The 23,358-nt window shown below is 37.8% G+C and overlaps 3 protein-coding genes and 1 long non-coding RNA gene across 8 annotated transcripts; 3 read left to right on the top strand and 1 right to left on the bottom strand.

Moving 5' to 3' along the window:
* Positions 1–643: 643 nt before the first annotated feature.
* On the top strand, positions 644–6,157 carry LOC103701056 (MKI67 FHA domain-interacting nucleolar phosphoprotein-like). 4 transcript variants are annotated; one of them, XM_008783003.3, is made up of 9 exons: positions 645–801; positions 1,124–1,226; positions 1,297–1,414; positions 1,499–1,554; positions 3,720–3,767; positions 3,857–3,954; positions 4,777–4,846; positions 4,927–5,037; positions 5,703–6,157. In XM_008783003.3, exons 2-9 carry the CDS (start codon positions 1,128–1,130, stop codon positions 5,757–5,759), a joined length of 657 nt encoding a protein of 218 aa, XP_008781225.1. In that variant the 5' UTR covers positions 645–801; positions 1,124–1,127; the 3' UTR covers positions 5,760–6,157. The 4 variants fall into 4 exon arrangements, with proteins under 4 accessions (XP_008781223.1, XP_008781225.1, XP_008781224.1 ...); XM_008783004.4 differs by having other exon boundaries at positions 663–801; positions 1,119–1,226; XM_008783001.3 differs by having other exon boundaries at positions 644–801; positions 1,297–1,554.
* Positions 6,158–6,327: 170 nt separating this feature from the next.
* On the top strand, positions 6,328–9,279 carry LOC103701055 (uncharacterized protein At5g19025-like). Its single transcript, XM_039124414.1, has 2 exons — positions 6,328–8,207; positions 8,418–9,279. Exon 2 carries the CDS (start codon positions 8,447–8,449, stop codon positions 9,116–9,118), a length of 672 nt encoding a protein of 223 aa, XP_038980342.1. The 5' UTR covers positions 6,328–8,207; positions 8,418–8,446; the 3' UTR covers positions 9,119–9,279.
* Positions 9,280–12,094: 2,815 nt separating this feature from the next.
* LOC103701054 (myb-related protein 2-like) lies at positions 12,095–15,080 on the bottom strand. Of its 2 annotated transcripts, none has more exons than XM_008782998.4 (7): positions 14,916–15,080; positions 14,608–14,818; positions 14,421–14,497; positions 14,227–14,284; positions 14,060–14,147; positions 13,918–13,987; positions 12,095–13,211 (listed from the first exon to the last, which is right to left on the bottom strand). In XM_008782998.4, exons 1-7 carry the CDS (start codon positions 15,024–15,026, stop codon positions 12,456–12,458), a joined length of 1,371 nt encoding a protein of 456 aa, XP_008781220.3. In that variant the 5' UTR covers positions 15,027–15,080; the 3' UTR covers positions 12,095–12,455. The 2 variants fall into 2 exon arrangements, with proteins under 2 accessions (XP_008781220.3, XP_008781221.3); XM_008782999.4 differs by having other exon boundaries at positions 14,060–14,141.
* On the top strand, positions 14,506–15,477 carry LOC113462339. Its single transcript, XR_003384521.2, has 2 exons — positions 14,506–14,839; positions 14,939–15,477. It is a non-coding gene; the product is annotated as an uncharacterized LOC113462339 (long non-coding RNA).
* The last annotated feature ends 7,881 nt before the right edge of the window (positions 15,478–23,358 follow it).

Below are 23,358 nucleotides of genomic sequence, written 5' to 3'. Positions count from 1 at the left end.
AGATATTGTTGGCCCGGTGAGATGGGATACTTCTATAAGCAGACGTACAACCTTCATTGATTGGATTTTTAACAAACCTAAGCCACTTTTTTGATAAACAAACCTAAGTTAGGTCAGCTAAAATGCCTCCACCTCCAGTCTTGATATCCCGTTTGTGTGCCTTTGAAATGACCGTTAGACTCTCCATCTGTCAAGTTGTGCAGGAGACTTGCATCCTGAAGGCTGTCATGCAATAATTCCAAATCTTGTCATTAGAGTAACACGGATAGATTCCATCTCTGCGTCCCTCCCCGAGCCGGACGCCGCCTCCTCCTCGTCCTCTCTCTTTTCGCTCTCTCGGCGCCTCACCCAGCCAGCCGCCGCCGCCGCCGCCGCCGCCGCCGCCGCCGCCGCCGCCGCCGCCGCTGCCGCTCCTCCTCTCTCTCTCTGCGCCTCACCCAGCTGGCCGCCGCCGGTGCTCCTCTGTCTCTGTCAACGCAACGGAGGCGCAGATCCGCTCTGTCAGTTTCACGGGCTTGGACCCCGGTCCGTTCGGGCCGTCGGGTGCCGGACACTATTAGCCCTTCAGGGCTCGGGCCTAGGACAATTTCGTTGATATCAGCCCAAGTCTGGCCCGGCCCGGCCCGACCCATGTATGCTCGGGTCTAGTCGGCCCTCCGGGATTTCCTTCCGCCGCTTGGAGGGTGTGAGAGAAAACCCACTGCCGTTTCATCGAAATAAGGGAGAAAACCCTAGCTATAAACCCTAGGCCTCTCTTCTCTCACCCAATCGCGCTCTCGTTGCAATCGAAATCAGACGGCGGTACTTATCCAGTGATCTTTCTTCGTCTCCTTTTTTACGTCGCTTATTAACAAAATTTCTTTTCTTTACTAGCAATTCGATGTCTTATTGGAATTTTTTTTTTATTTTCTACATGTGTTTCTGCACATCGCGGTCGAGATTTTCATTGTTCTTTCTATATTTATTTGTCAATTCATTAGTTTGTATCTGCTTGACTTCCACTGGTTTCTCCAAATTTATTCTCTTGTCCTTATTATAATCTATTTGGAATTCTGCCAAAAAAAAAAAATTCTTTTTTTCCACATAGTTGATCAAACCTTTGTGATTTTTTTTAAAAGCGTAGTGGGATGGGTGCAAAGGCGAAGAAGGCTTTGAAAAAGAAGCTGAGGAAGAATTCTTCTCAGCTATCCATCTCTGGGCGCGCCAATGAATCTTCTGACTTCTTGGTATGCTTCAAACTCATGAGTAATGTTCTTTTCTAAGCTTCTCTGTTATTTATGATGCCCTTATTTACAGCCTTTAGAAGGCGGTCCGGGGAGGAAAATTTCTGAGCCAGAAGAACCCGTGAAAGAAACTGGGACGGTGTTATATATTGGTCACATACCTCATGGATTCTACGAGGAGCAAATGGAAGGTACTTATATTTTGCGCTGCAGGGAAACAAGCAAGAAAACCGAGATCTTTTTGAATGGGATATTGACAGTTGTTATCCTTTCAGGATTCTTTCAGCAATTTGGGAAAATCAAGAGATTAAGGATTGCACGCAACAGGAAGGTACCTTTTTTTTGTTGTGATATTGGTCAAATGTTAAGCCACATGAGCATGCTCACCTGGCCCTGGGAGGCACAAATCCGTGGATGTGAATGTTGATGGTTTTGTTCGTTCATAGGCATATGTAGATGATACTTAAAATGGTCACTTAAATGCTTATGTAGCTGCTTAAGTAGCTATGTGTTGCTTAATTGATATCGCACTTGGATACTGGATTGTAGAAAGATATCGTTAGATATTGGAAAGGTCTGACGCTTAATTGCATGCCTGCACCTGACACATGTACTTAAATCCTTGTACAAAAGACCAAGACAAGGTTTGCAATGTCAGAATGTCCAAACTATGATTTCTGCCTCTAAGCCATTTTGAACATGTCTATTGCACTTGGGTACTGGTCTGTAGAAAAGATATTCTTAGAATAGTTGTTATGGGCGCCCACCTAGGCACCTAGCAGGGTGCCTAGGCACCTGACTAGGCCTAGATTGCCTAGGTAAGGCCAGCCTGAACTATCCACTATATAGGCGGTCGCATAATGTTTTGGACACTCAGCTGGGTGAGTGGGCGTCGCCTGCGCTGCCCAATTTTGCTTGGCAATCACGTCGACCAACCCATCCACTATAGTGGCAAGCCAAACCTGAGTCAGCTGACTTGGGACTGGATAGGGTCAAACTGGATAAGGGAAAGGGAAAACAAAAACAAAGAACAAAGGTGATTGATCCATTAGATCCTTCTCTCCTCTCATCCGAAGTTTTTCCACTCTCAAACTGACCTTCACAATGGTTGGCAGTCTTGTATGCTGATTCATGGTTGATGGAGAGTACTCTCTCTCCTTCTCCCTTTCTATTGTCAATAATTCTCTCACTCTCTCACTCTATCTCTCCGCTTTTTCTCTGCTTCCTCTCCATTTCTCTTTCATTTTCCACTTCTTGATGTTGATATTGTTAAACCCAAGGAGAATGGTTGGTCTGAAGCTCTCCAAAACAAGAAGCTTTTTTTTTTTTTGCTTTCTTTCTTTCTTTTACCATTGGCTTTGGGGGACCAAAGGATACTCTCATACAGGCTTTCAAAGGACTCCCTCTACTTGTTCTCCATGGTACTCTCCACAATGATCTTACTGGCACACCACCATATTGTTACCATATTGTTATAGTCAAAGACTGCAAAACTGACCCGAACTACCCGGTTCAAAGCATACCATACCAAATTGGTGCAAGACCGGGTTGGTTTGCTGGTTTGGCATGGGAACTACTCCACTGAGTAGAACTACCTCGTTCCACTCAGCACCAGCCCGTATCGCCCCATTTCGAGCAGTATCATGATAAAAAGTAAGAAAAAAGATGTCTTGGTACCATATCGTAAGACACCAAATTGATAACGTTTTTGGTACTGAGATTGCGGACCTTAGATATATGTATTACATTTTTATGCTTTTATTTCATTTTTTTTCTAATTTTCTTTCTAATTCATTGCTTGATTTAGTTCAGTTATTTTTCGTATGTTTAAGAGATTCTTGCTTACATCTTTAATGGGTTTTTATTCAATCATTGGGTTCTATTTAAGCATCATAAGTTTTCTGCTCAACTTAGGAACTTATCCTGGATTTGTATGTGATAGATATCCTTACAGTGTACAACTTTAATATAGTGCAATAACTAGTGCTACTACTATTCATATTAGTAATACACTCTTGTTAATAATAATCTTGTGCATTTATATGATTGGTATGCTTCTGTATATTGTTTATAATTTTAGGACAACAATAAAATTGTGATATTGGAAATATTAATTTTTAGTAGAACTCGTGCATATAACCCAAATATGGATTGTTTATTAGCAAAAAGCATGTCTTGATTAATAATTCAAATATATAAAGGTATATTATTTTGTAAATTTTGTATAAATTCTATTTCCTAGGCAGTCACCTAATCGCGTAGGCTGGAGGAGGGATCACCTAGGTTATTTGACAACTGTGATTCTTAGATATTGGAAAGCTCTGATACTTAATTGCATGCCTGCACCTGACAAACGTACTTAAGCCTATGTAGAAAATCCAAATTATGCCTTCTGACTGTTAAGCCATTTTCTTATATATATGTATATTTAATTGAGCAGTTTACCTTATATATAACTGGTGCTGATATTTCTCTACTTCTTTTCATATTTTCTAGACAGGAAAATCAAGACACTATGGATTTCTTGAATTTGAAAACCCCGAGGTAAGAATCTTTGTTCTAGCAGATTCTTATGCTGTCTTCAATAAAAGATATTGTTTTAGTGTTAACATGATATGTGCTGTAACTTGCAGGTGGCCAAGGTTGTGGCTGATGAGATGAACAATTACCTACTATTTGAGCACAATCTCCAACTCAGTCTTATTCCACCAGAGCGTGTTCATCCAAAACTGTAAGCTATTATTTGAAATTGATCTATGACAAGTGTCATTTAGAACCAGATATAATTGTATTGTTTTGGCCTGAATGACCTTGAAATTGAATTTTGTGGAACTTTGTAGTAATATTAATGCAATCTTATTATTAATTGATGCCAACAGATTTGCAGTTCATAGGAATAAGAAAAGAAAATCTGTGAGATTTATAAGTGCTGAAACACTTTTTATGTAGTAATTATAAACTTGTCAGAGAGACTGATGCTTAGAATTGTTTCTGGTAACATGAGGAATACTGATATGCACTCTTGAGTTCTACCTCATGATGCCTGGAATTTATATTGTTGCAAGGATTTTCTGAGTGGAACTTACCATGCAGTGTGCCTAAAAGAATCAGTTTTCTTCCCAAGTTTAAATCTTGTCTCCCTCACTCATTTTGAAATTAGTACTTGTTCAAAGATTTTCTGTTCATAGTTAACTTGTTTTTTTTTTATACTTTCAAAAAACTTGAAGATCCTTGGAAAATGTGCTTGTATAACCTCTATGCTTCTATGGGCACCATATAAGACTGTACTTGTGATAGCGCCCATATAAGACTCTACTTATGGTACGAGTGATAATAAATTTGATGCATATGATATTTTATGTATCGTATGAACTGATGGCACATACAATTGTCTTGTTTAGTTGATGGTGGTAAAAATGAAATAAGACATGCCTTAATCATCTGAAAATAAATACTTCGGTCATATCACTGCCTTTTGTACATTCTCACAACCTTTTGTTTGTGGTTTCTATGTTAGTTATAGTTTTCTTTTTCTTCCAAATTTTCATTATAGGTGGAAAGGAGTAAACCGAATATTCAAACCATTGGATTGGAAAGCAATTGCACGGAAACGGCATAACAAGGTAATATTAAATCTTTTAGACTATGGGACTAACTGCTCAGTTGTGTTGTGATTGTATTATCATTCATGACTGATGTTCAGGAAAGAACCATGGAAGAACACCAGCGGATGGTGCATGGAATTTTAAAACGAGATGAGAAGCGGCGTAAGCGGATAAAGGCTGCTGGTATTGATTATGAATGCCCAGATTTTGTAAGTAAAATATTCCATATTTTTTGCTATTTCTTTTTGAGTTCTGAATAAGTTGAAAAATTTTATTCATTTTCGAACAAAGTTAAACATCATGAGACATTAGGCAACCAGCAGGTAAATGCTGTTTCTATGCCAGATTGGTTGTCGTTAGTCTTAATCATGGAAAGTTTAATGAGAGTTTTGGCATAAATAGCATACCATTACCAGTCATCTTAACTGGAAACCTGCTATCAACATTTGAATCAGCAAATGTAAATGGGCAAGTGACTCTAGTCACAATGAGTTCATTCCCGACTTCTTACTGTGGATTTCACAAGCTGAAGCTTGGAGCGCACACAGTGCCTGCCTGTGTCCCCTTAAAAGTTAAGCTTATACATGATTGGCAGACAAGAAGCCTGGTTTTCCAAATGGACCGAGTTTAATTTAACACTAGCATTTTGTTTCCTGTTTAAATGCATTCCAGCTTACCGGTTTGGACAGTGACTGTAATAAAACTTGAGTCAAGTAAGACTATTATGATATAGCTGAAAGGTAGCATTTTATGGAGGCCAGACTACATGTTTGCCCGATATGATGTTTTCAATGTTGGATGCTATTTCTTTGCCCTACGAGGTAGAGGTACACTCTTACGATTTGCTTTTCCTTTTTATTTTTGTGTATCACAGGTTGGTGTCGTTCAACCAGCACCGAAGAGGATCAAGTTTGATGAAGAAGAGAACTAGAAAAGGCTTGCCTGCATCATCTTATCTAGGGGGATGTGGTCTTGCTCTCTTACTGTTGGTTTCTCCCGCCCGGAAGATGGAAGTGTCTCAAAGATATGAGCCCGAGTCTGCCCCTTTTTCCTAATCATTTTAAATGGGTGAGAGCTGTTCCTGGTGACTGATGATTAGGATATTCTACCTAAGTATCAAGTTAGAGTTTTTGAAAATTTATAACACATTCGTGGTTGCATTGTTCCTCCAAACACCTGCCTCATTTGATTGGAGCATGATGGTTGATCCGTACTAGTTTATTACACCTATTACAAGCATCTGTTCTAATCTCGAGGACGAGAGTGATATTGTTGTTTCATTACCCCAACCCCTGTTTTTCTATATTTTATTTTGCTCAAAAAGGTCAAGGCAATTATCTTGCTCGTGAAGATTTTGTTGGATTGACACCTTCATTTGTTGAGCTAATATCTTCAGTAGGGGACTCCAACCCGTATTAGCGACATCTTCTCGGCTGGTCAAATGAATTTAACACGTCATTCCATTCGAAGTTATGAGCATGAGCTGAAATCTGGTAGAAAGTACTGAGTAGGTGATGGCTTGGTTTGTGTGGAGAGGGTTTAATATTTAGGTTCGTGACCTACGCATGGTCCTTTCTGGTTTCTGGTGTGCGGACACAGACGGAGGTTTGGACTTTGGAAGTTGTCTTCTCTCTCTCTCCCCCCTTTGACGTGGTTGATCTATGACCTCCCTTTGGGTTAGATTAATTAGCAGCAATGCCACAAATGTCTCCATCTTTTCTTCTTTGAGTTCTTCGTGTGTGTGATTTTAGTGAAGGAGAGGCCTCTCATATGATGCTCCTCTATTATGTGCAGCAATAAAAATCCCAGGGCATGCTACGTTCTAGAGAGTTAGGCTTTGGAATAAGAAGTCTGATTTCAATTTTGGAGGAGAATGGAAAAATGTCTTAATTTCTTGAAATTTATTTTCGGCTCTTTTCTAGTAGTCAAATTTTATTGTCATTTTAATTTCGATCAAGAATCAAATATATTAAAAAATATGGTTTCAATTTTCATTCTAATTTATTTTAATTTTGATTTCGGTCATGAACTAAAGTTTGGAGAGATCAATCTTATGCCTTTTCTAAACTATTTTCACCCACCAACTAATAGTGTTGTTATAGATTGCATAATCTAGAGGCCTACGGTAGGTTAGAAACCGGACAACATATTTATTATAAAGAAAAAAGAAATTCTCAACACCTTAATAGAGCTGCCATTATACCATTCATATAAAACGAACCTTCCATTTAACGGTTGGCGCCTAACCAGAGAGTTTAGTGTCCTAAAGGTCTAGAGCTTCAAATTGCGATGCAAGAGGATGTTGGATGGTGTCTAGAAGATTCTGTTAATGCTAGATTCAAAATTTTCATAAGAAAGTATGAAATTCCTCTAATTCCTCCTTTTAAGTAATTTTTCAAACATACTCTTTTGAGTTCCTGATCTAAACCACCTTTTTTTGTTTTTTTTGTAACAAAAAAGCAAGGATTCAATTGACTGTGAGGCCCTAAATGTCAATTTTGTGATTTGCAATTCATCGAAAAGGTTGACACAAATATCCTTCCTTAGACTTTATAAAGTTATGCATGACAATTTTAATACGAAACGATAGAATTTAGGTGCAAATCAATTCTCAGTCCACAATTTGATGTCACTCCATGATCAATCACTTCCCAATCTTCATTTTGACCATTGTATCACCGCCTTACATTACTGCAACTTGCTTCATATCCAAGCCATGGAGTAAGAATCGTAGAACCACCAAAACCAGTAACACAAGATATAATATAAAATTTCTAGCTAACACACTAGATCATAAAATGACAATCTAATAGAGACGCATTTGTCAATTCTCTTGCTTCCGTATCTAACTGGTCGATTTCAAAAATCTACGGTGATAGATTCCCACCGTCAACCATACAAAGTCAGGCAATCCTAAGGTTCCGTTAACAAGAAGTAAAAAAAAAAACAAAAACTTAGTTCTCTTGGAGACGACGTTTTTTTGACCATATTCGGCCATTTCCAACTACAGCACCAGATGACGTGGAAATGTGGAATTGAAAGATTCACCATCTTCCCTTCGCATCCCGCGGTATATGCCGCAATCTTTTTTTTTTATTACGCTACCGTATCAATCTCTTTCTCTATATCTTTCTCTGCCTGGAGAATCCACGACCTGCTTCTTTTTCCGCAGACGTCAAATCGAATTGCGTCGAGACTTAGGACGTATTCCCCCGGTCGCAGCCTCTAAGTAAGCCGAGATAGGAGGAAGAAGGTCGAATGGAGGAAATCTCGCATTAGAGAATCCCATCCCATCAGGTTCGGTCCCGCTATCGTTTCTAGAAAGTCTCCCTTTTCTTAACGAGCTTCCCGGTGGATGTCGGTCGGATCGCGGCAATCGGTACGTGAGATTAATGTATGAGAGTGATTTCGAATTCCTAGTCTGTTCTTGGAATTATCGGAACAGCGGTTTGTTTTGATTTGGGGAAATCAGAACTGTTTCATTCGACTTCTTCTGCTATCTAGTTGCCGCAAAGAGCTCAAAAAAGTTATAAATTTTAGGGTTTTTCTTTGTGACGAATCAGTCTTTGTGCATGACACCGCAACGCAGCCGTATTTTGATCGATTGATTCGCCAGCAATGGTTGATTGTCGGAGCCTGATCGAGTTCTGCAGAGCTTACCAGCAGCACCGGATCATGGCGGCGGCGAACTCCAGCAACCAAAACCACTCTCTCACGAAGGGGAGCAAGTCCTTGAGCCCACTGTCCCATCCGTTCTGCGAGCACTCGCTTTTCGCTGTCATCGACGTCGTGATGCTGCTCCTGGTTCTCGGCGCCCTCGGTGTTCTCACCCTCCCGTGCTTCAAGTTCATCTTCCATGAAGCCTCCGAGCTTCTCCCTGCAACCTATGACCTCATCGGCGATGCCATTTACGATGCCCCGGTCGGGTATGCTGCCGCTGCCGTTGCCGCATTCGTTCTGATGTCCGTCACTGCGCTCGCCGTGTGGGAGATTTTCGTCAGGCCGAGGAAATGCGGGAATCCTTACTGCAAAGGTCTCCGCAAGGCAGCTGAATTCGACATCCAGCTCGAGTCCGAGAAGTGTGTGAAGTGCTTGCCGCCTGTGCTGGAGGAGGTGTTGGGGGCTCGCCCGCTGGATCTAGGAGAGGATCGCAAGGAATTGGAAGCTGCGCTCAAGAAGATGGCCCCGACAAATGGCCGTACTGTTCTTATCCTTCGCGCACCTTGTGGATGCCCGGAGGGCAGAATGGAGGTTTGGGGGCCTAAGAAAGTTCGTAGAATTAAGAAGTAGCCAGCTTATATTTCTTGCTTACCGATATTTGGTTCTTTCATAGTAATAAGCTGTAAACATTGGATTATAATAACAATATGCCAGTCGTTTATCACCCATATTCCTGATTTCCTTCATGTTGAATTTGAATTAGTGGCTTCAATATGTCCTGAGAATTGTTACATGCTGGTAGTCTTGGATCCTTCTTGCACTTCCCTTTGGATTAATTTGATCTTAATATTAGTTCACAAGCTAGCATATTTCTGACTTGATATCGCAGATACTAGCTATTGCTGTCTATTGCTGAAGAATCAAGCTGACCTCATCTTTGGTTATGATCTTTCTTTTAACTTTTCAGTTTTTGTAATTGATCATCATCTAGGATAAAAGTGGCATCTTGCTGAAGTAGATTAGCTCGTCTTTCTGGTGGATATTGATAATTCTCAATTTTGGGGGCACTGAAAGAGTTTCGGCTTGTGCTCTTTTGTGGATTGGACATTAGCATTCTGCTGAGTTCCATTTTCATTTGAGTGGTATGGCAAGACCTTTTAAATGTTTTTAAACATGAGGAATAAATTTGTGTTTATTCTTTTTGCATGAACTCACTGCTCAATTTCCCTTTTATTCTTTTTCTTGCTCATTTTCTGAATATTATGTGTGTGTGTGTGTGTGTGTGTGTGTGTGTGTGTATACATACATATATCATGTGAGGCAGATTCTGCCATTATAAAACCTTCAAAATTTCCAGCATATATTGCTGTTACAGTCATGTCACCAATAAGTCCTGATTTAGCTGCAACTCTTTCTCTCAAGGAGTCTGCTGGGGTTTGTCCGAGCAAGACCACAATCTAGGAAGTGTTCAAGCAATTGTTCATGACAAGTTCTGCAGACTTCAGCAATTGATTGACACTTGACAGTATATGGCATTACCATGTAGGAGGCAATAAGGTGATGGCATTCCAATGATGGATGTGCAATCCCTCGGTAAGAAAGCTTGAATGTATTACTAAAAGCTAGGGAGATGAATCTCAATTTTGATAATGTAATTAAAGAGCAAGATTTGGAGTATTGCAATAATGCAGTGAAACTATATTGCCGCTTTTCTTTCAGTTGCTACTGGTCTTTCCTCTCCCATGTAATATGAGAGCGAATCGTTGTATATTCAGTTTATGTGCATGCACACTAGAACTATACATGATTCATTGTACAGTCCCTCATATCCAACAATACAACTAAAAGAGCGTGGTTTTGAAGGCTGATAGTCGAAAATGTGTTTGCCCATGGTTACCATGCAGTGATATGTGAAAGGTGCCAAGGGAAATGGATATGTTACCTTATAGGTTAGATAAGTTCTTTTCTTAATCTTTTTGTTTTCAGTCAAACTTTTCTATAATTTTCTTTTTTCCATTAATTAGATTGTGCTTGTACCCTGTAATTATGTTTTATGTAATTTTTATTAAAATTAGAGTTTGTTGATTATTTTTAAATGAATTTTTTAAAATGAAGAAACAGTAGCACTCAGATAGGAAGATACAGGACATAAATCAGCTCTGTATGACATCTAAGTCTGAATGATTCAAGGGAATTGAGTGATACCTGTTTAATTTAAATAAACTGCATATAGAAAAAGAATAATAAATTTAGGTGGGATATTGATGTACAACTATGTTTGTAACTCCATTGAAGAGTTACAAAATATCATGATTGCATCAAAAATGTCTTTATTTTTTTTCATTTTCATCAAGACAACATCTATATGCATGCCATTTTGGTTCAAATGTAGGTTGGACTTTCCATTTTACATTCAATAGCATGAAATTCATGACAAATAGATGCCAAATAGTGATGATCAATCTTCAATCTCAAAGTTTCTAATCTATTGTAAGATTTTGTTATTTTTAGAAAGGGAAATAATTTTGGCCAATTTCTTGAGTTATTTTGTTAATCTGCGCACACTGAATTGCTCAATAATCTTCTTCATGATTTTGGGAATTTTTGTTTGATGGTGTCGCATTCTTGTATGCTGTATTTCTTTGTTCAGATGTGAATACTGTTAGTGCTATTTTGTTGTTATGGTGAAAGATTATGATGGATAAAAAATGAAAATAATTATAACAACATCAGAGATACATAATGCAGTAGAAAAGATTGACCTGCGCAACCAAACCTACAGGTTGAAAACTCAAATGGGATTATTTTAACTGTGTTGGATCCATTTCATGGAAGATAGTGGCATCTGGATTACAGCTGACCAGTGTTGTATAAGGTATCATCCAGCAGTAAGCATTATGGTTACTTTAACTTGCTTGTGTTATTTTGTATTTGTGTTGGTGTCATTAGGTCTAGAATTATGTCTAGCGTTGGTTTAAATGTTTTAGGAAGTTGTGCTAGGATAGGAACAGGAACATTTGTTTCAATTGCCTGTACTTTAACGGTCTTAATATATATCGTACCCTGTGATTATTGCTTTAGTTTGTAATGAGTATAATTCTAAAAGCAAGGCTGTAAGAATATTTCTAGAGATGCCATGCTTCATCCTTTAAAGAAAGAAACTCGTGTGTACCCTTTGAGAGCATTTAACCCCTTATTGCTGACAAAATGTAGTGAAAATGCAGTATGGGCATGTATAGTCTACCTCCTAACTGCCAACTCTGCCATGCTTATCTGATTTTTACTGGTACTATTAAAGCTGTATGCTATCTTCAGATTCAATATTTTTCTCTGCTATTTAATCAGTAGGTACCTTGTCTTTGGTGTAGCAACCGTTCTGAAATTGATGATGTGAATATGAATTCTAAGATTAGTGTTAGGGCACTTTTTGAGATGCATCTGTATATAATTTTTTATTTGACCAACTACAAATATTGAAAATTTTCAGTGGTTCTACTAGCCTAGTCAATGACACTTTGATGACTGCATTACAGAAACCGAGTTTCTTGTACGCTATATAGTGAGAAGATCTTTATTTTTTATTATTGCAGTAATTTTAGAGTAGTGCTGTAAATATGAATTCACTGTTTATTTTTTAATAACCTACAAGAGGTAAAACATTTAGTCATGGTGCTTAGTAAGACATTCCAATGATACCATTGACAAACCTCAGAGAACATAATGTTATCTCGGACAATCTCTCTCATACTCATTCGTAATGCACCCTCAGGCTGCTGCCTGGGAAATACGTTTTGTGAATCAACTTTCATCCCCATATCCATCACTTATTTTTGGCTAACTGTGATGGATGATAAGATAGAACTTGCAGCTGCAATACGTATGGTATATGTAAGAGTCTGTAAAAATGAACTTCGCATTATCCCTTCGGTTCATCTCTCTCTGCCATGAGTTGCTTTCATGCCATATTTCAGCTCCAACTGAAGCCATTTAAATCAAACTGTTTGGAATTTGGAAGACCATCATTCTCTTCATGGGCATTTAGATCCAGTTGGGTTGTCATACTTGACAGGCCAAACTCATTTGGCTCCTTTCCCCTCTCTTGTAGGACTGCAGGTCTCTTTCTGCTTGCTTCAAGAAAAGTATCTTTGCTGTCTCTTTCTTTTCGTCGTGCCTCAGAATCAGTGCTGCTGTCTACTTTCTCTCTTTGAGCCTTCATGTTAATTGATAGGGTTCTAGAGCCCCTCTGGGCAGGGAAAACAGTCCCTTCTGAATCTCGTACAATGAATGGAGAAAATGTCTTCTGCGCATTAAAATCTGCATGCCATGCAGGTTGAGCCCGTTCAAGCTCAGTATCTGCTCTGAATTGTTGCAGGCATAGGGGTGAATTGCCAGGATAGGTACTCAATCCCACACCAACATAATTTGTTTCTTGTTCCTTTTGTGATCCTTCACATGAGGTCAAGCAACTATCTACCGAACAATCAGTAAATTGAGCAGCATGAGCTTGCAGGGGATGCAGGCCGGAAATTTCTTCCAAACCCGGAAATGCAGTATTAAGACATTCATGTGAGACTTTAGAGACCAATTCTGATAATTGCACTTTGGCTGCTTCCAGCCCTGTAGAACCCAAATTTTGCTTTCCAAGAGTCTCTTGGGCCTTTTCTAGCACTGACTGTAAATACTGTCCCTGTGCCTCTATCCGGAGCTGCAAGTGTCTTTGCACCTATATAAATCCAAAATAAGTTTCAGTCAAGATATGGAGTCAGGAATAAAGCAACAGCTAAACACCAATTATCATATCTCTCTATTTGGATGGCAAAAAAGTTCTAATAGTGGTGTATGGCAGTCTTCCACTATTGTTCCTGAACCCAACATGGTTTTTGAATTGATAACCCAAAAATAGTTTCATTATAACAGGTGTTTAATGATTTGGCAAGTGCATTTTAAAGAGCAAAAAATAGTTTCCTCTCAAAAAAAAAGCACAAAATAGTTTACATGGAATATGGTGATAGGAAAGTGAAGCCAATTGCAAATTATCTCTGTATCTCTCTCTTATCTCTAGCCCTTTCTCTCTCTAACATTTCTCTTACATATATACTTCTCCATGACAAGGCCAGACATTGTACTATCTGTTACATCAGGACAAGCAGTTCACAGAAAACTTCAAATCCTTGGATTGATTTTTCAAAAACAAGCATGCCTTTTCTAATGAAAATGAAGATCCAGTTTGAGTCTGTTTCTAGAAGAGAATCTTGGGTGCCTGTCAACAATGAAGCTCGTCTTTTAATTTTAGTTTGATGTCTTAGGAGATTTTATGTTGATTTTTTTTTTTTGAAAAAAAATCTAGAATATGTTATTCCAAAGGAGACATTACAGACTTTCTTATTTTTTTATTAATTAGTAATGGAACTATGATTTCTTGCTCTTACCTCAAGTTGTTCGTGCAGCCGCCTCTGCACTTCAATTTGCATCTGAAGTGCTTCACTTATCAGCATGGTTCTGAAATTGACAAACTATTAGTTGAAGGTTTTCATTGATTAACAACATTCTAGAGTATTTTCTGTCTCTTACTTGTTTGTCTGGGATGCTGCAGTAGTATTGCTCATGAGTGATCCATTACCTTCACCTGTCCTATTTGCTGCAAGCGTACAACCTACGACTACCATACAAGAAATCTCTTGTCAAATTGTTTCTTCTACTTTGGAAAATCCAAGGAAAGCTCTAGGATGCTGACCTACCATTTTTGGTGGTTCCAGTATTAGCTTGAGATTGGAGGTTTTTACTAAGCCTGTATTTCTGTAACTCCAAAAAATAAACTTAGTCCTCGTAATATGAACATCAAACAAGAATCAACAAATCCAAGGCAAATGTCAATCAAAAAATAATAAGTCCAGTGCAAACAGCTAACAAGAATCAAAAAGTCTATTAGCACCTGCAGATGGCTTTTTAGGTGATATAAAGTTAGTCCTGGAATGCCCATCAGCCTCATGATTGTTTTTGGGGTAGCCTCTGCAGGAGACAATGATAATAAATTAGCTGGCAGGACAGGGTCCGTTTGTGTTTACAGTAGACTATGTTTGCATTATTTCTTCTGAAATTCTCTTTCTACATATACTCACTATCTGCTCCACCAAGTTGATGGACTGCCTCTACGAAACGTTCATGGAGCTCGGGTGTCCATTTCAATCTAGGTTTGGCATCAGTTGAGAGAACCAGTCCTGACTCTCCAGGAACACTTCCGCCTTGCAAAAACAAATGCTTCTTTGGAGGAAAGGTTGTTCTAGAAGCAAGGAGGTTGCTGTGACCTTCAAGATGATGATGATACATCTTCTGCTTATAAAATGACATCAGGTTGAGATCATCAAGAAAGAAGGCAGACCATCTCTGCTCAAATAACAACAAACTTGCTTTAGTTTTGGCTTCTTACCTCTCTTTCCTTTTGCCTTTCAGGTTCTATTATCCATTTGGACCTGCATATCTCTGACAACCTGATTTGCTTGGAGTTTGTCAGCTGACTATTTCTGGAAAGCTGATGCATGCATACCTTACATCCTTAATGCTTCTGTTGTTCAGAAAAGGAACTTCAACTTCTATATCTCCTCATGATGGTGAGATCTGCCTCCAAGGCTCTCCTTATAAGGAAGTTTTGGGGAGAATCTGGAAAAATCTGGAATCATTTGAACAAAACACAGCCCCGTCCAATCTTCACAGCAACTCGAAAAGGGATCTTGTCCTTCTGGCTTTTACTATCTGTGGACCCTGTTCTTCAACTTGGTTGTCAATTCTCAGGCCAACACTTCCACTTTTATTCTGCACTAGCAACTCTTTGCAGAACAGCTTTCACTTGTAATGTGTGTAAAGGAATAAATCGATAAAAATCAATTCTTTCCATTACGTTGGTCCCTGTAAGGAAAAGAAGGAACCTTATGCTCCTGAGGAGAATTTTCTGACATAGAGGTCTGTCATGTAATGTCTTCACACCTTGCAAAGCTCCCAGATTCCTGAACTTCATGTTAAACTAAGCTCTAGGGTACATCTCACGTGGAAACCTTGTTTGCTTTGCGACTTGATGGGACACGTTTGGTTGTTGGTTTGTGATGCTTTTGGATTCAAGTAATTGCAGTCGGTACAGACTCGGAGTTCAGCAGATAGAGTCGATGGAGGAATATAGGTATTAGTCGATGATAGAAGTTTGAAAATTCTGTTTGACTGGGTGCATCCAGAAGCAGAATTGGATCCATCTTTTTTTTAAAAAAAAAACAACTATGCTGTTAATGATGCTTCCTTGAGATTGCTTGAAAGCAAGGAATGGAATATGGAATGAGCATCCAATTCTCTTTTGTCTCCTCTGTCAAGTTTGGTACTTATTCAAATATCAAGAAAGAAAAGGAGATGGAGAACTTAGAGGCTATCCATTGGAACGCCGCAGACACTCTGATGCCAAAATTTGTACTGGGTTTTAAGCAAAGAGGGCAAAATGAAAATAAAAAAGATATTACGTGTACTTTCATACTTCAGAGCTGTTGGTCTAAAGACCGGTTGGCTTGTCGATATCAGCATAATTACATGAATAAAAAGGTTGGAAATGCATGTGTACTGCTATGGTTTATGCGCACAAGTTCCTTGCCATGGCTCAAGCAGGAATGAGGAGTAAAGTTGGGGCCTACACAAAGGTGTATGGCAGTGACTAATCTTTCACAACCTCTAACTCCTTGCTAGACTATCAATTTGCCAGTATCTATCATATGATTATTGATTACTACCGTGGTAGCGTCGAATGATTTTCAATTTTGTCATGCTGGGGACCTAGTCCTCCTTATATGTTTCATTCATCAATGTGGTTGCATTAGTAGCTGTCTTCTTCTTTTATAGATAGGTTATTACAATCTGCAGGTGATTAGTTCGTTTTATCACACAAGCAATGAAATCTTTTGCTCCACACAATGTTAAGGTGAGGAAGTCTTATGCTTTGCTATTTTTGTTTGTTTCAGATTTCTTGCTTGAAACTTACTCATTTTGTATATCTCGGATGGGAAGATACTTGATTTCCCAGATCGTTCAATGCATAAATTCCCTCAAATCACTAGATAGGATTAGAATGCCCCCACATACTTCAGCAACCTCTTTGTCTACAATGGATTAGAGAAGGTGGTCCTTGATTACTCTTGTTTTTCATCTGTAAGTATTTCCTGGTGAAGACATGGACAATGCTTTTATAGATTGAGACATCATTAACAAATAATAGGATAGAAAAGTACAAGAGACCAATACTCTGCTCCACCAGTAATAAGACCAACTAGTCATCATGGATATCAAGAATTTTTTTATTTCTTGAATTGATATGATTCTCTTGGCATGAGTATAAGATTCTGCACAAAACCTGCCCCTCATCTCAAGATTACTACATTTGGGGCCGATGGAGAATATCTTGCTTGCAACAGGTTTATATATTAATAAGGCTACATCCGAGTTCTTATCATTGCATTTCTTTAAACTGTGCTCGTTATGGCATATGATGTCACCCCATCGTCATCCAAAAGAATAAAATATTAAAATAGAAATTGACAAAGTTGAAAGAATCCTTCTCATCCGTGAAAAGAATTAGCAGGATTATATCCATTGATCTTGACTGGAATATATGCCTTTGCTTCGGAATTAGAGATCTGTCATTACTTAAAGCAGTTCTGTATCAATTTTCCATATCCAATACAAGATTTCTAAAGATATGACCATATCCTGAAACACTTGGCAATATTTTATAGGCTATTTCAGAAACCCAAAGATAGATGTTAAATTTAAAACAGACTATCACAGAATACCATTGAAAGGTTTCTTGAAAGCACAATATATACCATTCCCTCATGGTAAAGACACAATCAACTGTGAGTCTTAAAGATTTATGACATGACCTATCAGTATTTATGAACTTGGTTGAATTGGTGGTAACGTCTTACCTGAATAATTGGATCATAGAGGGGACAAATATGAAACTTGGAAGACTAGTTGGCTTTATTTTAATTGGTGGTAACCTCTTACCTGTAATTTTAGATGTTAAATTACAGCTTTTATTTTGGTTGCAGCAAAAATCTAGTTCAGTGGAATGTGTGTATTTTAGTTGGTAGCCGTAGCCTAGCTTCTTTTTGGAGAAGGTGGTCTGGTGTTTCAGATATAGAATTAAAAGAAGATCCAATCCATTGGAAAAAAGAAAGTGAGGTATGCGTCCATTGGAAAAAAAAAGGAAGGAAAAGTGAGGTGGAGAACAGGGTCCGATTCCATTCCATCGTGAGGGCTAAAGAGAGGTTGGAAGGGGTGTGGAGTCCACAGCCCACGCGCGATGGAATTTGGGATATTGGAATCGAGGTCGACCCTCTCGCTAAAGATAGGAAGCAGCATCCGTGGATTTCAAGACATTGATTTTTTTCTGCGTGATAGATTGATTATTCCCTCTAGCATCTGATTCAAAAGTTCTGGCTTACTCTTCTCGCCCCTCAAACACAAGGAATGAGCTATCATAGCTCAGCCTCCAACTTGATAGGTTGGTAGTTTAAAAAACTATCTTATCTTGGTCAAGTGCTACTTATTTATCATTTTGAACGAATTTTTAATGAGCAAGAAGCTCTCAGCCATGGAAGTTAGATGTTGTGATGAAGATCTAATGTATTTTACAACTTATTAAAGAATGAATTGCACCATCTAACCAGTGGTAACTTTTAAGGTGGGCATTGTTCTTCGATCGTATGCAAAATGTCTATGGATGCCTATTATGCATACATGAAATGTTCGATAAACCCATAATTGCTGATTTGGCAGCTTTACAATCAACCAAATTTTGTGTTGGTAATCGTTTTTGTAAGTTGTTCCAATTATTCTTGCCGCATGGTATGAGAATTATTCATGCGCGCATAATGAGAGATCTTTTAGCATTGTTCTTTTATAATATAATTTCCATAACAAACCAAGTTGGAAGGATATGCTGAAGTCTCTTTATTCAAACGGTCTAAAATTAACATTACTTTCATTTAATTCATGATGCGCGCATAATTGATTTGATGTTGTGGTCTCATTGATTATTGAGATGGACAGCTAAAGGATCAGTCAATTTTGAGTTTGCTTTCTTTCCCTATTATACACAGTTTAGAGGAAAGAGATCGAGACACAAGGATCTAGAAGGACCATTTCTTTAGTGAGGGCACAAAGGGAAGAGATGGATTTGGCTTCTCATTCACATTTATGCAGGCGACACTCTGGTGTTCACTCGTGCTAGAAAGGAGTATATGGCTGTTTTAAAGATTATTATCTACTGTTTTGAAATGGTATGGGCTTGCTATTAACTATCATAAAAGCTCCATCTCAGCTATTGGACAGTATAACATAGATGTAATAACATGTGCAGGTTGGCTAAATTGTAGTTGTACATCTCTTCCAAACAAGTACCTTGGGCTTCCTCTAAGTGGGGGTAAACCTACTAAAGCTAATTGGATGGTCTTGATTCGAAGAGTTGAAGCTAGACTAGCAACATGAAAAATCAAATTCTTATCTTTTGATGGAAGGTTAACATTAATCAACTCTGTACTCTCCTCTCTCCCTATCTATTATATGTCAATTTATAAGCTTCCGGCATGGGTGATCAAGAGGATTGATCAATATCGAAGATCTTTTTTATGGTCAAGCTCTTCAAGGTGTCATGGAGTATCATGTAAGGTTAATTGGAGTACAGTTTGTCTTCAAAAGAAGGATGGAGGTTTGGGAGTCAAGGATCTGGCTGAATTTAATATGTCCCTATTATCAAAATGGGGATGGAGGTATTTTTCAAATGACCCAGGAATCAGGAAAAAGTAAGTACAATTTGCATACCCTAGAAAAGTCAAATTATCTATGAGTTGGAAACCTATTAGAAGATGTTCTAATCTATGGCGTGACGTTATTAATGCTCTTTTCTGCCTTTTGGAATAGAATTCAGTTCAAAATTGGCAATGGACATAATACACTATTTTGGAAAGATCCTTGGGTTTGTGATGCACCCCTCCAATTCCTATTTTCCGCTTTATATAATCTTAATAGGAGAAAAAATGGCACTATTGCCGATCACTATAACCCACATTCTATGTCTTGGAAGCTTAGGAGACCATCCTCTATCTTCTTGGAAGCCAAAACCCAGTTCGTTAATCTTTCGTCTCTCTTGGTTTCAGTCACTCTTTATCAGGTAGAAGATCAAATATGTTGGAAATTGAGTAGCAATGGATCCTTCTCCACAAAATCACTTTACCACTTCTTGAACACCAAGGGTATCAAATGTAGATTTGCTAACTCATTGTGGAAGCTTTCAATACCACTTAAAATCAATTGTTTTATATGGTTGTGTTGGAAAAAGAAGCTTAATACTAGAGACAACCTTGGAAAAAAATTAGGTAAGAATCTTGACGGTTGTGTTTTGTGCCATGATACAAATGAGACTGTTGATCATCTCTTTTGCACCTGTAAGTTCTTTTCTACTATATGGAAGACCATTTGTTTGTCTCTTGGGGTACTTCATTCTCAACTAAACTTTGAAAATCTATGCATTGATTGGAGGTTGAACCATTTTACAAAATATGTTCAGCCTGTCATTCTCATGTTGATTGCTACTATATGTTGGACTTGCTAGAAGGAGTAGAACTCTTGATTTTTTCTAAATAAAAGATCTTCAATTGCCTCGATTACTGCAGAGGGACTTAGAATTTTCAATGACTGGGCGGTGTTATGCGATCCTATTACGCAGATGGAGTTAGGAAGAATTTGGTCCAAAGTGCAGAATGTTGTCTCTAAGCTTGTGGATGACTAATACAGTTTGAACTATATCAGCTGGATTTTTTCTTTTTTTTTTTGTGCCAGGGAATGCTCTCATTTCAGACTGCTCGAGCAGAGGATCCTGCTCTTCCTTTTCAGTATGGTTCTGCCATTGGTTGCATATGATGGAGATTTCAGCCAGCTATATCTTCTATAAGATATTCTCTTGGACATCAAATATGATTGGAGCATATTATGTCATGCTTACTCTTCAACTATCATGCAGTTCTGAAACGCAATCAGCCTCTTCAATGAGTGAAGAATTGCAACTTTGTCCCCTTCAGCTACAGCTTCTATTTGTCATCTTATGCCTTCCAGCAGATTGTATTATATTATGCTACAGAGGAGGTACCGACATGGTATGCAAATTGGTGGTGGAAAATCGGTTGTTTCTTATGTCAAAGACATTCTCAAGTTTTTTTGAAATTTGAAGCTTGTGGCCATTCTAGATTCTGATGTTTTTTTGTTAAAATTTTTGTGAAATTGCATGGAACATTCTGGCAATAAATGATTCTGCTTATTGGACTGGATGAGGTTCTTTCTTCTACTGATAATCAGACACTTAGTTTGGAACCATTTAGCTTCTTTTTCTTGTATCTGTTCCTCTCCTCTCTTGACAATATAACTCATCTCTGTTGTAAATATGATTAATCTTCAATAAAAGCGGGGTGGCTCCTTTCTGCCTCCCCTTTACAAAAAAAAAAAAAAACATTCATTTTAGTCAACCTATCAGGCATTGGCAGAATAGATTTAATGATAGATGACAAATTGAGCTGTTTCTTTTAGTTTTTTTTTTTTTAAAAGAAACTTACAATATCTGAGACTTAATTAGTTAGAATGATGTTTCATGATCATTTGTGCTGTTTTTGTCAACTTGCATTGCTGCTCGTCCATAATTCTTTTTATCACACTTCACCACTCAACTTTAATAGCAAAAACCTTCAGCTTTATCACAGACATTAAAGTAATACTCTGCTTCTCCAATTTATGTTGTTGGTACCTTTTGTTGATCTCCCTGGTGCAAATGCTGTTTGTTGTTCATCTGTGATGGAGTACCTTTCTTGGATCCCTCATCTTGTAACTCTTTTTTTGATTTCTTTTGCCCTTTAGTTCATTATACCTTGCTATTACAGAAAGACAAACACCATTTGTTTGGGTTCATTCCCTGCTTCTTTTGTTGCCACCGGTATTGCCAAGTTCTCCTATCAACTTCTAGCTTTCTTCATTCTTATGCATCTTTTTTTTTGCTTGCTATGCTCCCAAATGACTAATAAAGATGAGCAGCTGGTTCTATGCAGTTTACCTTTCCACCTGCACAAGCATTCCTCATCCATTTCTACGGTTTCGTGTCCCATCGGCAGTCGATTTTTGCCGTAGGAAGTTGTTGATAAATGATAATTCAATTTCACTGAACTAGTTTAAATGCCCATACTGAGAACAACTTTATACATTCACATATGTTTCAGAACTCCATGCTTTCTTTTCACCTTGTCCTTACTGCTGTGACTTGCCAAATACTACATTATTTTTACATTATTTATGCGAGTTCAAAGAGGTCACATGTATGAACCAAAATTTCAGGCTTCAACTGTCTCAGTAACTACGGTTCATTGCTTTATACGACGATAAGCATGCACAAGACAAGAAACTCTTCCCCTCTGTGAAGAGGTCATGAGTCATGACCTTTTCTCTGCTTCTATAATAATATTATAATATACAATTAATAATATAAGACATAATATATTAGATTATATTACATTCTATTATATTCTATTATATGATTATATTATAATAATATTATATCATTATTATATATATAATATTTAATAATAATATAATATAATCTATTACTAGATTAGATTATAATCCATTATATTTCATTATATTGTTGTATTATATTAGATTATTATGACATTAAATTATATATTATGTTATAATTATAATAATATTATATTACATTGTAGTAATATTGTACTATTAATAATAGTAATAATACTAATAATAGTAATAATACTAATAATAGTAACAGTAATAATATGAATTATAGTAACAATACCAATAATAGTAATCATACTAATAATATTAATAATTCTAATAATATTAATAATTTTAAAAATAGCAATAATACTAATAATAGTAGTGGTACTAATACTAGTAATAATACTAATAATAGTAATAGTACTAATAATAGTAATATTTCTAACAATAATAATATTATTAAAATAATAATAATATTAAAATAGTAGTAATAATACTAGTATTAGTAATGCCTGCGGAGGCTGAAAGACTAGTCTTCTATTCCATAGCTGAGCTGAATTTATTTTGCAGCCTTCTTAGCTTAGCTATAATGGCATTCGCATACCTTTTCCACGGCAATCAAGGCATGGTTCAGGAGTTCTATGCAAACGTAATATGGGTTGGTCGTGGTTAAAATGGTGCTTTATGGATATGCAGCTTGCGGGTTGTTTGAGAACCATGAGTCTCACCCAAACCAGCTGCTGGGACGTGGAAGTAGGACCAAGATAGCGTTATGTTGGATTAAGCCGCCTTGTCCCTATCCAACATGAACTCATTTCACCAAGCAATATTGCACGCACCATGTATCGCACCTTAATTTTACTTGAATGTATCCCATCCAACATCCTGTGTTGGATTTTTTTTGACACAAATCGTGTTGGATTCTGGAGCAGTTCAGGTTGCAATCAGGTGCCGCCGTACACATTGCATGTCGACATATCGTGCCAAACTGAACCACAAAATACGTGGATTGGATCTGCCGCGAGTTCCTACCGCTAGCCAACCTACCACGCATGGCGAACTCTGACATTAAAATAGTGCCTTGCTAACTTAATATTAATGATCATGATGGAACATGTGGTGATGATCATTAATATTAAATTATGCCATGTTTGGCAAAATTAAATTAGTATATTCAAATATAAATTTTATAGTAAAAACTAATTTGAATGATTGGACTAAAAATTTTATAAGATTCATAAACTGGCCGGTATAACAAATCAAGTTATTGGATTATAGGTTGGGCT

Source organism: Phoenix dactylifera, chromosome 3 (assembly GCF_009389715.1).
Source record: "Phoenix dactylifera cultivar Barhee BC4 chromosome 3, palm_55x_up_171113_PBpolish2nd_filt_p, whole genome shotgun sequence".
NCBI lineage: Eukaryota > Viridiplantae > Streptophyta > Magnoliopsida > Arecales > Arecaceae > Phoenix > Phoenix dactylifera.
Note: the sequence above shows the minus strand (reverse complement) of the source record. Positions and strands in the feature narration are given on the sequence as shown.

What these genes read in the sequence shown, in the direction of transcription:
- LOC103701056 (XM_008783001.3), top strand. Translation starts at nt 1,128, where the DNA reads ATGGGTGCAAAGGCGAAGAAGGCTTTGAAAAAGAAGCTGAGGAAGAAT. An exon ending in ATGAATCTTCTGACTTCTTG is followed by an intron (nt 1,227 to 1,296) that starts GTATGCTTCAAA and finishes CCTTATTTACAG; the next exon opens with CCTTTAGAAGGCGGTCCGGG. An exon ending in TTGAATTTGAAAACCCCGAG is followed by an intron (nt 3,768 to 3,856) that starts GTAAGAATCTTT and finishes TGTAACTTGCAG; the next exon opens with GTGGCCAAGGTTGTGGCTGA.
- LOC103701054 (XM_008782998.4), bottom strand. Translation starts at nt 15,026, where the DNA reads ATGCATCAGCTTTCCAGAAATAGTCAGCTGACAAACTCCAAGCAAATC. An exon ending in TCAACTTGGTGGAGCAGATA is followed by an intron (nt 14,498 to 14,607) that starts GTGAGTATATGT and finishes TGTCTCCTGCAG; the next exon opens with AGGCTACCCCAAAAACAATC. An exon ending in GCAGCATCCCAGACAAACAA is followed by an intron (nt 13,988 to 14,059) that starts GTAAGAGACAGA and finishes TGTCAATTTCAG; the next exon opens with AACCATGCTGATAAGTGAAG.
- LOC103701055 (XM_039124414.1), top strand. Translation starts at nt 8,447, where the DNA reads ATGGTTGATTGTCGGAGCCTGATCGAGTTCTGCAGAGCTTACCAGCAG.